The sequence below is a fragment of the Meyerozyma guilliermondii genome, genomic scaffold (assembly GCF_000149425.1).
Source record: "Meyerozyma guilliermondii ATCC 6260 scaffold_2 genomic scaffold, whole genome shotgun sequence".
NCBI classification, from domain to species: domain Eukaryota; kingdom Fungi; phylum Ascomycota; class Pichiomycetes; order Serinales; family Debaryomycetaceae; genus Meyerozyma; species Meyerozyma guilliermondii.
The window spans coordinates 707831-722086 of record NW_001809799.1 but is presented as its reverse complement, the minus strand read 5'-3'; the positions used below and the strand labels follow the sequence as shown (position 1 = coordinate 722086).

At 45.0% G+C, this 14256-nt stretch overlaps 10 protein-coding genes across 10 annotated transcripts; 6 read left to right on the top strand and 4 right to left on the bottom strand. All coding sequences in view use genetic code 12, as the record gives it.

Moving 5' to 3' along the window:
• Positions 1 to 55: 55 nt before the first annotated feature.
• Positions 56 to 556, bottom strand: PGUG_01594 (E2 ubiquitin-conjugating protein; the record flags this gene model as incomplete). The annotated part of the gene is made up of 1 exon (XM_001485873.1): positions 56 to 556. The coding sequence occupies one exon, from the start codon at positions 554 to 556 to the stop codon at positions 56 to 58; it is 501 nt and encodes a 166-aa protein (XP_001485923.1).
• Positions 557 to 734: 178 nt separating this feature from the next.
• PGUG_01593 (uncharacterized protein) lies at positions 735 to 3419 on the top strand (the record flags this gene model as incomplete). The annotated part of the gene is made up of 1 exon (XM_001485872.1): positions 735 to 3419. The coding sequence occupies one exon, from the start codon at positions 735 to 737 to the stop codon at positions 3417 to 3419; it is 2685 nt and encodes an 894-aa protein (XP_001485922.2).
• Positions 3420 to 3757: 338 nt separating this feature from the next.
• PHO88 (Pho88p) lies at positions 3758 to 4333 on the top strand (the record flags this gene model as incomplete). Its single annotated transcript, XM_001485871.1, has 1 exon — positions 3758 to 4333. The coding sequence occupies one exon, from the start codon at positions 3758 to 3760 to the stop codon at positions 4331 to 4333; it is 576 nt and encodes a 191-aa protein (XP_001485921.1).
• A 5-nt stretch (positions 4334 to 4338) lies between these two features.
• On the bottom strand, positions 4339 to 6117 carry PGUG_01591 (protein-lysine N-methyltransferase; the record flags this gene model as incomplete). The annotated part of the gene is made up of 1 exon (XM_001485870.1): positions 4339 to 6117. The coding sequence occupies one exon, from the start codon at positions 6115 to 6117 to the stop codon at positions 4339 to 4341; it is 1779 nt and encodes a 592-aa protein (XP_001485920.2).
• Positions 6118 to 6199: 82 nt separating this feature from the next.
• SCO1 (Cu-binding protein) lies at positions 6200 to 7147 on the top strand (the record flags this gene model as incomplete). Its single annotated transcript, XM_001485869.1, has 1 exon — positions 6200 to 7147. The coding sequence occupies one exon, from the start codon at positions 6200 to 6202 to the stop codon at positions 7145 to 7147; it is 948 nt and encodes a 315-aa protein (XP_001485919.2).
• A 72-nt stretch (positions 7148 to 7219) lies between these two features.
• On the bottom strand, positions 7220 to 7909 carry PGUG_01589 (uncharacterized protein; the record flags this gene model as incomplete). Its single annotated transcript, XM_001485868.1, has 1 exon — positions 7220 to 7909. One exon carries the CDS (start codon positions 7907 to 7909, stop codon positions 7220 to 7222), a length of 690 nt encoding a protein of 229 aa, XP_001485918.2.
• A 130-nt stretch (positions 7910 to 8039) lies between these two features.
• On the top strand, positions 8040 to 9644 carry FCY24 (Fcy24p; the record flags this gene model as incomplete). Its single annotated transcript, XM_001485867.1, has 1 exon — positions 8040 to 9644. The coding sequence occupies one exon, from the start codon at positions 8040 to 8042 to the stop codon at positions 9642 to 9644; it is 1605 nt and encodes a 534-aa protein (XP_001485917.2).
• Positions 9645 to 9705: 61 nt separating this feature from the next.
• Positions 9706 to 10611, top strand: PGUG_01587 (uncharacterized protein; the record flags this gene model as incomplete). Its single annotated transcript, XM_001485866.1, has 1 exon — positions 9706 to 10611. The coding sequence occupies one exon, from the start codon at positions 9706 to 9708 to the stop codon at positions 10609 to 10611; it is 906 nt and encodes a 301-aa protein (XP_001485916.2).
• A 14-nt stretch (positions 10612 to 10625) lies between these two features.
• PGUG_01586 (uncharacterized protein) lies at positions 10626 to 11837 on the top strand (the record flags this gene model as incomplete). The annotated part of the gene is made up of 1 exon (XM_001485865.1): positions 10626 to 11837. One exon carries the CDS (start codon positions 10626 to 10628, stop codon positions 11835 to 11837), a length of 1212 nt encoding a protein of 403 aa, XP_001485915.2.
• A 102-nt stretch (positions 11838 to 11939) lies between these two features.
• Positions 11940 to 14066, bottom strand: SPT20 (Spt20p; the record flags this gene model as incomplete). Its single annotated transcript, XM_001485864.1, has 1 exon — positions 11940 to 14066. One exon carries the CDS (start codon positions 14064 to 14066, stop codon positions 11940 to 11942), a length of 2127 nt encoding a protein of 708 aa, XP_001485914.2.
• Positions 14067 to 14256: the final 190 nt, after the last annotated feature.

Sequence of the window (14256 nt, the reverse complement as noted above, 5' to 3'; positions counted from 1 at the left end):
GCGGAATTCGAATTCCTATCGCTGAATCGGGAAGCTCCATACGGCGCGCCGCATTTTAAAGCCCAAGACTCTGTCTCACGTGTGATCTAACCTGGCGGTCAAACTCTTGTCTATGGTCTCTCCAGAGCTTACAGGCGTCTACGTTGGCTCCACTCTCCGGATTGGGTTCCGCAAGCATCGAAACCACACTAAGTAGAATCTTCTCTATACTTTGTACCGGCGACCATCTTTCTTCGGGCCGCTCGTAGTGATTAGGATCTTCACCAGGAGCATGTAAAATGGATATACACACTGTTCCGTCGGCGTAGACATTGGGATGAAGGATGGGAGGATCAAATTTGAGCACCGGGGGACTGAGAGGGTAATCTTTGGGGAACTCAAGAATAGCAGGAAACACTCCATTTTCATATGGGGTATCCGTCGGACCTTCGAGAAGACATTCCCACTTGTAGAGGTCATTTTCTGATACGGGGCCGGCAATTATACCTTCTGGTGGGTCCCTGGAGAGCTGTTGAAATTCCTTGAGGAGTCTACGTTGGGCAGTGGTACGTGGCATTGTGATCACAAGTGAGAAATTTGGGTGCGAAATGGTGGGAGGGTCGGGACGGTGCGGGACAGTGTCGCTAAATCCAGTGTCGCTAAATCTCGCTGTTCGCACCCTTCCACTCCGCTAGCTCTCACGCGCGCTTACGCTACGTTTACACCTGTAATCTCGTCGGTGCGAACTCTCCACGATGCCACAACCATTGGTAGCAAAAGTGAAAAACGTCTTGAGTGGCGACTCGGTGGTGCTTGTGCCTGCTAAAACAAACCAGGTGCCTGCCCCCGAGAGAATTCTCACCCTTTCAAATGTCCGTGGTGAATCTTACGCCGCCAAGGAGTATTTAAGACAACTTTTGATCGGCAAAGAAGTCAAGTTCACGGTGCTCTACAAGACCCCCAGCGGCAGGGAGTTTGGTGATTTGCATGCGCCAGTGTTCGACTCGCTTATTGAACATCTCTTGGCGAAAGGCATGGTTAAACTCAAGGAAAATGATACTGAGAGTGTTCCCGAATTGGTCACTGTCGAAACCAAGGCTCGTACAGCAGGTTTAGGGGTCTGGGGAGGTGAAAATCTGGTTTCTGTGGAGGAATTGACCCCGGATATCAAGGAAAAGTCCCAAAAAACTCCCATTTCTACCGTTGTTGAAAAGGTGATTTCGGGTGACAGAGTCATGGCTCGCATTATCGTCAACAAATCTCACCATGTGGTCACCCCTCTTTTGCTTGCAGGTATCCGTTGCCAGCGCACTGACGACGAAAATGCAAATAAAAAGATTGCAAACGAAGCAAAGGCTTTTGTAGAGGATAAACTCTTAACCACGAATGCTGCTATAAAGGTGTCTGTGGTTGGAGAAAGTCAATCGGGTGTTCCAATTGCACTTTTTATCCACCCTTCAGGAAACAGTATCCACGAAAAATTGCTTGAGAACGGTTGGGCTGAAATAGTTGACTGGCAACTGCCACTTCTCGGTTCCACGGTAATGGGACAATTGAGAAAAGCTGAACAAACTGCCAAGGCTTTAGGTAAAGGACTCCATGCTTCTGTCAAACCAAAGATTTTGGGTCAAAGCTCGAGCTCGTCAAAGTCTCTTCGTCCTGGACAAACCGTCGAAAATGTGACAATCGCCAAAATTGTCGGCGCAGATACTGTTGTCGTTCGTCTTCCTTCAGACGAAGAATTGACGGTGCAACTTGCATCTGTTAGGGCACCTCGTCCGCTGGACATTACCATTACCACTAACTCGCAATTGCAAGGCTCAATAGTCAGTTCTGCTAGAGAGTTTGTGAGACATTTTGCAATTGGCAAGAATGCTGTGATGCACATTGATGGGCTCAGAGCCGCCAACAAGGACCTTGGCTTCGACAGCCGTTTCCTCGTTAGACTTGTTGTAAGCGGTTACGACTTGTCGGAGGTTGTAGTGAAGAATGGATGGGCCACTGTTATCAGACACAATAAGGCTACTTCTGGAGAGAGAGCCATGAACTGGGATAAATTGATTGAATTGGAAGAAGAACAAAAGAAGTTGGCCAAAAAGGGTATCTTTTTCTCGGGTGACATTTCCAAGGTTGTGACTGTTAGTCCTAGAATTGTTGATGCTTCTGAAAATTTGACTAAAGCAAAGACTTTCTTGCCTGGGTTCAAGCAGAAGGGTAGAATTTCTGGTGGGTATTACGTCGAGTATGTTTCCTCTGCTAACAGAGTGAAGCTCTTTAACCCTAAGGAAGGCACCAAGTTGACATTAGTTCTTGGTGGCTTGACCAACAATAAGAACAGTGCTCACGCTGAAAGTGGACTCAAGTTTATGAACAGAAAGTTTTTGCAACGTCCCGTTGAGTTTGAAGTCTACGATACCGATAAAGTCGGTAGTTTTATTGGGAATCTCTACGCCAACTCCAAGGCACTTTCTCCAGTGCAAGTTACTCTTTTAGAGCAAGGTTTCGTTGCAACCCATGAAATTTCTCTTCGCTCCAACAAGTTTGGCGCCGATATGGAAAAAGCAGAGGAAGATGCCAAGGCTGCGAAAAAGGGTATGTGGTCCAATTACGACGCAGCTGCTGAAAGAGCCCAGCAAGAGGCCAATGAAGCCAGGATCAGCTCGTTATCATTGGAGGCTACTAAGCCTAAATTTTTTGATATTGAAGTTACCGATATTGATCCCAGTGGGGTTCTTTCGTTCCAGAAGTTGGACGCCGACACCGAGGCTCGGTTTTCTTCGTTCAAGAAAAAGTTTAGTGAGTTCCACGCTCAGCCACCTAGTGCTAGCGAGAACTCCACTGATTTACCGCACAACTTGAGTCGGGCTCCAAAGAAGAACGAATTGATTTCCGCCAAGTTTTCTGAAAACGGCAAATACTATCGAGCCAAGGTTGTTAATTACGATCGTACCAGCGCCAAATATGAGGTGAAGCACATTGATTTCGGTAACATTGACAAGGTTTCCTTAAGCGGCTTGAGATCACTTCCCAGTCAGTTTGGGGTGGCCCAGTACCCTGCTTTTGCCAGCACCACCAAATTACAAGGTTTGGTGCTTCCTCCCACAAAGCCCACCGACTACCTTACCGAAGCTTTGTATGCATTAGAAGACCTTGCATTCGACAAGAAGTTGGTATTGAGTGCTGTGCCATCTTCAGACTCTAGAGTCGACTATGACGGTATCATCTATGACGCCGAGCAATCGCTCAAGGATGCTAGTTACACCATTAACAAGCAACTTGTGGCCGACGGATGGGCATTGGTAGACAAAGAAGTCAAGGACCATCCTCACATCAAAGACATCTACCAGGGTTTGTTACGCAGTCAAGAGAGTGCCAGAAGCAGCCATGTCGGGTGCTGGGAGTTTGGAGACATTACATTTGATGAAGACGCTGCGTTGTGAGATGAAGCAATATAAAAGTATATAGTAATTGCAAAATCTTGAAAATATGCAAGAGGAGAAAGAAAATAGAGAAGAACAGGAAAAGAAGTAAGAGTTGAAGTCAAGAGTAGGCAAGTTAACTATTAAATATAGCAAAACTCTATGAACTTAGGTCTATAAACTTGGGTCTATCAATTTGCAAAAAGACAGTTTACTCTTCACCTCGTATTTCAAGCCGCAGCTCGCGCTCGCTCCGAATCTGCTCTGCTCCGCGACATTCTTTATCGGCGCCGGGTAACTTGTAACGCCGCCATTTTTCAACAGCGCGGCAAAATCTCGTTGCAAACTACACCTTCACCATGAATCCTGCCGTCAGCAATTTGGTGGTCATGCTTGTCATGATGCAGCTCGCTAGAAAAATAAACTTCGAGGACCCAGATATTCTCTTTTATGTGCGTGTTGGTTACTTGTCGTGCCAGGCTATTGCCTTTCTCATCTACCTTATCACTCGGGCAAAGATCAATGCTAAGAACGATTTGACTACACTTAAGTATGTGGAACCAGCCAACCCTCTTGGAGGAGCCGCCACAGAGAAGGCTGTTGTTACTACCGTCAAGGATTATGACTTGCAACAAGTCAATGCGCAAATCAAGTCAATCTTCACCTCCATGGCGATGATGGGATTCATGCACATTTACATGAAATACACTAACCCCTTGTTTATGCAATCTGTGACTGCCGTTAAGTCTGCTTGTGAGGCCAACATCGTCAAGATTCACCTTTTTGGTACACCTGCTTCGGGTGACTTGAAGAGACCTTTCAAGGCTGCTCCAGGTTTCATGCAAGCTTTGTCTGGTGCCCAAGACATCAAGACCGACAAGCATTCGGTGGAGGCTGCTGAGGTCAGCGGCACTGGAGGCATCAAGGAGGATTAAATAGACTATGTACTAGGCCCTACTAAAATGCACTCTTGGTTTTTGCCTCGGTGAAAACTGATTGCATCCAACAATAGACCACTGACAACCATGTCCTCTACTTTCCACGACCCGACGCCGTAGATTTCAGGAACCATCTGTGAAAGCGGCACAACTAGCTCTTGGTATAACTCTTTGTGTTGAACAACCGCCATGGCACTAACGGTGGTTTTCTCCTTCAATTTGACAAATGCGTCATGAACCCATTCAGGCAAGTAATTTTCTTCCTCGTCGTCTTTCAGCTTTATATACTGCGGCCGGTTGTAACAACGCATTAACCAAAGGAGCCAGCATTGGTCTTGAAGCTGGTTTTCTATCAAGGTGTCGTATGAAGTAACTCCTAGAGTCACCAATAATGATTGTTGGAACCGAAGATCGTTCTTATAGACAGTTTTCAACGAGATCAAACGAGGTTTGATATTGGGATCCGCCAACATGTCTTTTTCAATATGCTTGATTTGCTTAACACAAGAAGCCAAAATGACCTTCTGTGACTCGACATAAATTTTCATGTTTCTGTAGTTATCATTGTCCACATCAGGAACTTTGAGTGCTGCGTGGATGTCAGCCTTAGCCTCGAGAGCTTTGCGAAGCTGATTAAGACCGGCTAACTTCATTCTTAGTGTGACTTCGGTTTCCATTTCGTTCTTAACAAGCACTTGGAAAAGAAGAATCAAGTCGGGCGGAACAACATTTTTTTTGAGAAAATACAAGCCTTCGTGGTTCTCGTTGTCGTTAGGATCAGTGTCTGGCTTTTCCACAATGGAGTTTGTATGATCTTCAAGACGAGGTAAACGGACTCCAAACTGCTGCAACTGAGGTAACAATTGTGGAGGCACCTTGATTTTTAATGCAGATACATCCGACGAATTGTCCTCAAGACAGAAGCCATATGCCAAAAGTAGCTCTTCATTCCCCTTCATGCCATAGTTGTTGAACAATTGTGAACCCGATTTTACATCATCCGACTTGAACACAAAATAGCTCTTTGATTCTTTACGCTCCAAGCCCCACTCCACGTGAGCTGAAGGCAGATGATTCAAGAGGTCAATCACCGGCAATAGCATCGTATCGTGCCGCTTAACGTCCCAATCTACAGCATCTGCTATCAAATAGGCTGGGAACGACCGAGACTTGAGAATGATAGAAGCCCATAAAAAGTTTGGAAAACTTGTCCAGTTTGCTGGATCTTCGTTGGTGACAAAGTATGCGTATGCGTCGTCATCTGTGTAAAACTTGGACTCGTAATAGTATTTCATATTCACAAAATGCTGTTCTGGCTTCTGTACCAGGTCGGGAAGTAAATTGATGATTTTCCACCATTCTTCAACCAAAACGCCAATGTTTTCCTTCAATGAGCTACCGAGGTTGGTTCCTTGAAGATACCTCTTTGTTTCTGCATCCCAGCAATAGGGAGTGTTCATTTGTTGAAGTGTTGGTAGACACTCAAGATACTTCTTGATTGTTGAATTTTTCAACCGAGATCGCTCTCTTGCCAAACACAACTTGAGAACCGTGTTTGAGCTATCACATTGGTCCCGCAATGCCTCCAAATCTTGACCAAAACTTCGAAGGGCAGAATCAACCGTGATAGCCAATTCCACTGGTAAGCGAATATATGGCTTTTCTCCATTGTTGGTTGTATAAAAAGCCCCCGTATTATTCTCCCCAATACCTCTGAACTCTATGCCTTCGTTGAGCTCCAAACCCTGTGTTTTGGCCCATTGGACCAATTCGGCTACCATACTAAACGGCTGAGTCTTCGCTGCGAACTGCGAAAGTGGTGAGAAACATTTCGCACTGCTTACAATTTCATCAGATTGAATAATGCTCAGAATCACCCCACGCAGGTTCCAGCACCTCTCCGGGCTCAGAGGATGCAGAAATTTGACCTTTAGCCACTTGCGGCTCCAGGAAGCCAGGAAACCTAACCAAAATGAAAAAACGACATCTTCTCCGTCAACTCAACCGACCTCATCAGAGCCCACTACATCTACACCGAAACCCCAAAAACGCCCTTTGAGTAGAGTCGCCATTGGAGGATCGCAGAATACCGACAAGAAATACGCCGCAACAAACAGCGTTGAGTTTTCTGCTTGGAAAGCTGTTGTTTTACTTGTTGCACTTGGTGGTGGAGTCACCTGGTGGTTTGCCAAAGAAAAAGAAAGATTGAGGATTCAAAAGGAAGTGGAATCAAAGCGGGGACATGGAAAGCCTTTGATTGGAGGTCCTTTTGATCTTATTGATACCGAGGGAAACCAGTTTACCGATGCCAATTTGAAAAATGACGAGAAGAAGTTTTCCATTATTTACTTTGGATTTACTCATTGCCCTGATGTGTGTCCCGATGAACTCGACAAGTTGGGAGAGATGCTTGAGGAGCTCAAAAATGAAAACGGTATCGAATTGCAACCAATTTTTATAACTTGCGATCCTGCTAGAGACACCCCTGATATCATCAAGCTCTACTTACAAGACTTCCATCCTTCGATTATTGGTCTTACAGGAACTTACGAAAAGATAAAGCTGGCCTGCAAGAAGTATCGTGTTTACTTTTCAACTCCACCGGATGTCAAACCTGGACAGGACTACTTGGTGGACCACTCCATTTTTTTCTACCTCATGGATAGCGAGGGAGGTTTTGTCGATGTTATCGGAAGAGAAGCTACCGCTAAGGAAGGTGTGGAGAAGATTAAGAAACATGTGGATGCTTTCATTCCTCAAAGCGAAAGAGAGGCTCGCCAATCGTCATGGCTCTCCTTCTTGTACAAATGATTTAAAATAATAGGCATGTAAATAGCAAAAATTGATAATATGATGATTCTATATTCTCTCATATGATGAATTCTATTCTCTATACCTGTGGCATGCATCGAAGAAGGCAATTTCCAAATCAATTGCTTTCACGAAAACCGCCTCACTGAGTCTTTGGTTTTCGTCAGTGGTGGTGACTCGATTCACTTCATCTTCCAAAAACTTTACCCATGCTGAAAAATCGTTTCCACTATGCAATTTGATCCATTCCATGTACTTGTAGGGAAGAGAATCTTTAATAATTTCAGTTTCATAGTTGTGCTCGGCCCAACCAAGATACACCTTCTCCATGATGTACAAAAAAGTTATCACTTCAGCATAAGATTTGCAGTTGTTGCTGATATCTTCGAGCAAGTTAATATACTTCTGAACCTCAGGGAGCGCTGGTGCTTCTCCTAGCATACTTGGACATTCCTTTTTCAATTGCTGCAAATTATGTGATTCGATTTCAGAGATGGCTTTTCGAAAATAGTCGTTTTCATCGTTACAAATGAACCCGATTTGTTTCCCAAGCGTCAATATAGCAACCTCGTTGTCACATAAAGCAATTGCCTTACCGAAAACTCGAAGTCCTTCTAAGAAAAATTTGAGATCTTGCTTAAGATAGACATAAAGAGCGGTATCTGACAAGGTACCAGCACAGAGCTCATTAGTTAGCGGGTGAGTGATGGACTTGGTGAATTCTTCTTGATGAATTTGGTGTAATTGCAGCGTATAAGTCATTAATTCACTTTGAGTATTGTACGGTACTTGCTGCTATATATGGTGAAAAATCACCATATGCGCTTACGAGGAACCGGCATGAGCGATTATGAATTTACTTAAAAGATTGCGTTGACAAACCACTTTTCGTATGTCTGATAGCACAACAACAAAAAAGGCAGAGGCCATTGAATCCGTCAGGACATACGAGGTTATACCTCCAAAAGTTCCAAAATATCTTCGATGGATTTATCTACTCGATTCTTTCGGAGTCGAGGCGCATGGAATCGACCGATATACGCCCGAAGAGCGTCTTGAATATGTCAATTCCACCAGAAATGGAAGATCATGGCAGTTTTTTCACACGTTTGGATTATGGGTAGCTGCTTGTGGAGGACTCACTTCCATGTCTTCTTTCTTTCTACCTACATTGGTCTTTGGTTTGAACTTGCGAGACTCAATGGTATCTGGAATTATATCCATGAACCTTGGCTGTGCCGTGGCAGCCTACTTCTCCACTATGGGCTCCAAGTCTGGGTGTAGGCAGATAGTTGGAGCTAGGCTACTTTTTGGAACTTGGGGAGTCAAATTGGTGTCTGTAATTTGCATTGTGGGAGGTGTAGGATGGTCAGTGGTGAACTGTGTTGTGGGAGGACAAGTGTTTGCTGCTGTTTCTGGGGCTCCATTGGACGTGGGAATCGTCATAATATCAGTATTGAGCGTGGTAATTGCGGTGTTTGGTATCAAGGTACTAATCAGATTCCAGACGATTTTGTCACTTCCAATCATCATAGCAGTAATCCTTTTTTATGTGGTGGTCTGTGACAAGGCACATCACATCCCAGCTTCCAATAAACTCATAAAAGATCTGGGATATTCCCTGGAAACGACAAGAGGTAATTGGCTCTCGTTTTTCACCATTGGCTATTCTGTGACAGCTTCGTGGGGTTCTGGTGCTTCAGATTACTATGCTATGTTTCCAGAGGATACATCCAGCTTCCTGGTGTACTTTTTAACATTTCTTGGCTTGTCAATTCCAACTACCCTAGTAGCAGTGGTGGGTACCTTGTGTGGTACCATTGCGTATTCTTACCAGCCGTGGCTCACAGCCTATAATTCAGGAGGCGTAGGAGGACTCATGAACGAGACATTTGACAAATGGGGCCGATTTGGACAATTTGTCATGATCGTATGGTATTTTTCTCTCATTTGCAACAATATCATGAACACCTATTCGGCAGCATTTGAATTCCAACTTTTGGACGAAAGACTCATCTACGTGCCTCGATGGTGTTGGGCGTTCTTGATAGCCCTCATTTATTTTGCATTATCAATCGCTGGTAAAGAACATTTTTCTACCATCATTGGCAATTTCTTGCCGATGCTCGCATATTGGATATCCATGTATATCACCATTCTCGTATTGGAAAACGTCCTTTTTCGCAGAACGCCAAAGCTACGGAAAATGCACTGGCGTGAGTTTGAAAACGACGAAACCTCCGCCGACAAATACCTCTTTAATTGGAACAACTGGGACAGCCGTGCGAACACAACTAACGGTTTCGCAGCCATGTCGTCGTTCATTGTGGGTGCAGTGGGTGCAGTGGTGGGTATGAACCAAACCTATTGGCAAGGTCCTATAGCCCGTAAAATCGGAGCTTACGGAGGAGATATTGGGTTTTGGTTGTGCATGGCGTTCACAGCGGTTATCTACCCTCCTTTGCGGTACTTGGAGTTGAAAAGGTTTGGAAAGTGAATAATGGTTATATAAGCAGACTTTATCTCGCATCGAAATTACTGATAACGATCAGTTCCTAATGTATGAAGCAGGACTTAGTTCTGACGAGGTAGCGTTGTTTCGCCGCGAGGGGATAATATGTCTTCCTGATTTCTTAGCTCCCGAGGAAGTTCTGGCGCTTTTAAATGAGTCTAAAGGATTACTTTCAGATTTTGATGTGAGTTCCCACCCTATGACCCAATTCAAAGTGGGTGAAAACGACCATATAGGCGATGAGTATTTCTTCAATTCTTCGGATAAGATTCTGTTTTTCTTCGATACGGATGCTTTTGACGAATCTGGGGCACTCAAGTATTCCAAAGAGCAATCAATCAACAAAATAGGCCATGGATTGCACATGAGAAATCAAGTATTTCGTAAGATCACTATGGACGATAAGGTGGTGAATGTGGCCAAGAGTTTGGGGTACAAAGATGCCCGAGTTCTTCAGAGTATGTGTATCTTTAAGCATCCCGTAGGAAGCACCAATGATGAAAGGGAAAACGCTGTCCCACCACATACGGATGCAACGTTTTTGTTCACACAACCTCAAACTGCGGTAGGATTCTGGTACGCATTAGAAGATTGTACCCTTGAAAATGGGTGTCTTTGGTACAATCCTGGTTCACAAAACGTGTTTCCGTTGACCAAAAGGTTTGTGAAGGTTAATGGAGGAAAGGATGGATGTACAATGATCCCATTGGAGTATGATACTCAGAATGTTCCAGAGGATAAACCCGAGGACTACGTTCCCGTGGAGTGCAAGGCAGGTTCCTTGATACTTATTCACAATTCTGTGTTGCACAAATCCGACAAGAATCGCAGCCACAAATCACGATTCGCTTATGCATTCCATGTTATAGATGGAACTTCCAAGTTTGACGAGCTCAATTGGCTTCAGGTCCCCGTTAGCGGCGGGTGTAATTTTACCAAATTGTACGAATAGACTCGAACAATTCAATGACTCTCGTAGCTATCGTCTCTGTACTGCCCATCCCAACACCAGGCACGATCGCGATAAGACCCAAAAAATGCGGGATTGAATCCTCATCGCCACAACAAACCACAATGGAAGAACTTTCAAATGTCATTCCCGAAAGCGGCGATTCCGATCAAGTGATTATCGTGGACACAGAAACAGTATCAACTACTAATGGACTCGGATCCTTGCAAAAACAAGAAATGGTATCCTCCGTGGAGCCTATTGAGGACGAGCAGGACAGCGATTTGGAATCCTTGAACAGTGACCAGGAGAGTCAAGGCGACCAGGAGACTCAGAATCCTTGTCGTAAGGTATCTCTCTGTGTTGGAGAGCGTGTAGTTGTGGGAAGAGCGTCAAAAACCAATGCGGAAAGACATCCCGAGTTCGACAACCTTTTGTTCCATAATGCCCACCTTTCTAAGGTTCATGCTGAAATCGAGTACAAACCCGGATTCTATATCAAGGATCTTGGCTCGTCGTTTGGAACGGTTGTCAATGGTCTCGTTTTGGCACCGGAAGAACCTTTAAAGTTGAAGGACGGTGATGTTATCGGATTAATTATGTTGAAACCTTCGAAGAAGATTGCAAAGGTGTTTGACAAGTTCACCAGCGAAAAGCTTATTCCGTTGAATGAATTCGGAAGTCCTCAATTAGACATCAAGAAGCGTGTGTTTATCAAGGGCAACACCATTGAATTCTACGATGTGGAGGGCTCAATTGACAAAGTATCCGTTGACGAGACCGACTCCGCTCTGGAACTGGTCGAGCAAGTCCAGGAGTTGATTCAGCTCTCGGAATCTGAGGTTTCGGAGTCCGAGGTGTCCGAATCTGACTTTTCATCTGGTGATGAAATCTCTCACACTCAGATTATCTTTGACTCGTTCAGCGATGACGACGCCAGCACTCCTTCCGAAGAAGAAACGGAACCCGAGTCTCGCAAGAGAAGCCGTTCGGATATGGAAAACCAAGACTCATTCATCATGCTTGTGTCTGAGAACGATGAGGATCTTCAACAATTACTCGCACCTCCTCCTCCTCCTCCTGCAGAACCCCAACAGGTGAAGCGTCAAAAGACGAACTCATGGTCTGTCAAGACAGTTCTTAAGGAAGTTGGTAAAGCATTTTTCTATACTGCTGCCACAGTGGCAGCATTGGGATTGTATGGCAGCACCATTGATCCTGAGAAGTAATGTAATGTCGTTAATGAGTCTTTTGTTTGCGTTTTGTTTTCTGTGTTGTCGTTTTAATCACTAGGAGTATATATGGTATGAAATCAAGGTCTATATCATTAATTAGCCGTTTTTTCTCTGATTGAGGTACTGTTGCTGCTGCATACCACCCATATTGGACTGCTGAGCCATCTGCTGTGGAGGTGACAATCCCATCGGTCCGTTTGGTCTCTGTTGCTGCTGTTGTTGTTGTTGTTGCTGCTGCTTTTGCCTTTGTTGGATAATTTGCAATTGCCTCAAACGCTGGAAATAAGCCGGAAATGTTTGTAGCAATTGCTGCTGGATCAACTTGGCTTGTTGAAGTGCTTGCTGCTGCTGTTGTGGATTGAGAGGAGTTCGGTTTGCAGCCATTCCAGTGTTGCCCATCATAGCCAAAGCGTTCATTCTGGATTGAAGTTGACGGAATGTCTGTTGTTCCTGTGGAGATAAAAGGCTCTGGAAAAGCTGTTGCTGCTGTTGTTGCATTCCACTCAAAGGTCGTTGTTGTGTCTGTTGTGGTGGTTGTTGCAGCTGTGGCATATTAGCTTGCTGAGGAACTCTCCGTGGAACGGCTTGCTGCTGTTGTTGTTGCTGTTGTTGTTGCATGTACATGTTACCATTCATAACTGGAGTTCCCATATTCGAGGGTGATTGTGAGTTCATCTGCGATGCCATTTGAGAGTTCATTTGTGGCATCTGTTGGGCTTGCTGACTCATAGGAACATCAACCCGTTGTCTTTTATTTGGGATTTGGCCTCTGGTTTGCATTTGCTGTTGAAGCTGTTGTTGTCTCTGCCGCTGCTGTTGCTGTTGTTGTTGCTGTTGCTGTTGCTGCTGTTGCTGAGCATGAAGCTGTTGTGCCCGCAAAGCTTGTGCCTTATCAGCCAAGATTTGCTGCTGAGAAGAACCAGGAATACTTGGTGGTTTGGCAACATTTGGTTTCTGGTCGGAGGTGGGAGCATTCTGGCCAATAACGTTCATAACATTATTTTGGGCTTGAACCGCTACATTGGCCTCATGCTGGGCCTTTTGGGCTTCCCGCCGTTTTCGTATCTCTTCTATGAAACGAAGTCTCATGAACTGACCAGTGGTGTTGGCCGTAGAAGAAGTGTTGGCATTGGCACTGGCTACAACTGCCGCTGTTCCTGACGACAAGCCACCATTCGAGCTCTTGGACTTGTCGGGGCCGTCGACTGTTCCTGTTAAGGCGGATGGACCAACCACAACAAGATGTTTTTCCAGAGTTTCGTCGGTCTTTTTATGCTTATTGGAAAGAAGAAACATGATCTCCTCATATTCTGACGACTTGTGGAGCACAAGTTCATCTTGATGGAGCTTACGTGGTTGGCGTGCAACCTCTTTGCGGTGGCTATGAACCATCTTGTAATCCTGTAATTTTTCATCCCATTCTACCTTTGGACTGTCGACGTCTGGTTTGAGTAATGGACCACAATTGTATGGGTTTAATGGCACCGCCAAATCGAGTTTGCGGTTTGTGAGAGTGAGAATCTCTGATTCCATCTGAAGCGCCAACGGATCAGAGAACTTTGTGAGTGCCGAGTCGGTATGGTAAAGTAAATCATAGTACAATGAAAGAGGCGTGGGACGCAACAAGGCACGATAAGTTTTGGGTTTGGAAGCAGGAGCTGGAGTCGAAGAACTGCCATTGGAAGCAGGAGCGGTGGTTGGACTTTGCTGCAGTGGAGACAGTCGTTTTTCACTGGGGTCTTCTTTGGTAGGAACCACTGGTTTACCGGTCTCAGAAGAGATCATATTGCGATGGTCGTAGACCTGGAGAATGAGGCACCCGTCGTACGAGCGGATAGAGAAGTCTTTAATCAACTCGCTCATTTCGCTTGGTATTTGTTCTCGAACGATATGCTGGAGAAAGCTCTTGACCATAGGTGAATTTTTGGGTAGAATTTGCGAGTCTTGCGAGTTGTTGAACTTGTAATGTGATTCGTAGATGTGGAAAGTTAGCGACGGAGGGTATTTGGCGTATTTTCGAAGAATATCTTGGGTGGAAGTAGCAAATTGATAAGTTAATGGGTTTCGTTTCTGGCCATTGGCACCAGTATTGGTGCTAGTACCATTAGCAGCAGCCTTTGCTGCCGCTTGGAGATTGCGGGCATCACTGCGAGTGGTCATCTCCAGCGGGGAGGGTTGGTTTGCACTTCTTGTTGCCTGTGGTCGACTTCGTAACGAGCTCATGATTTTGGTGAAGGTGAGTCAGGCGTCAAAATCAACTAAAAAGTATGGACCTATTGGCGCAATCTGACCACCAGTGGTGATTCAACGAGAAAGCAAACAGAAATCACCGACAAACCTCGATGTTGTTGTTTGGTACTCTACCAATGATGGTAATATATTTCAACAGTTGTAACTGAATAACGAGCAAAAT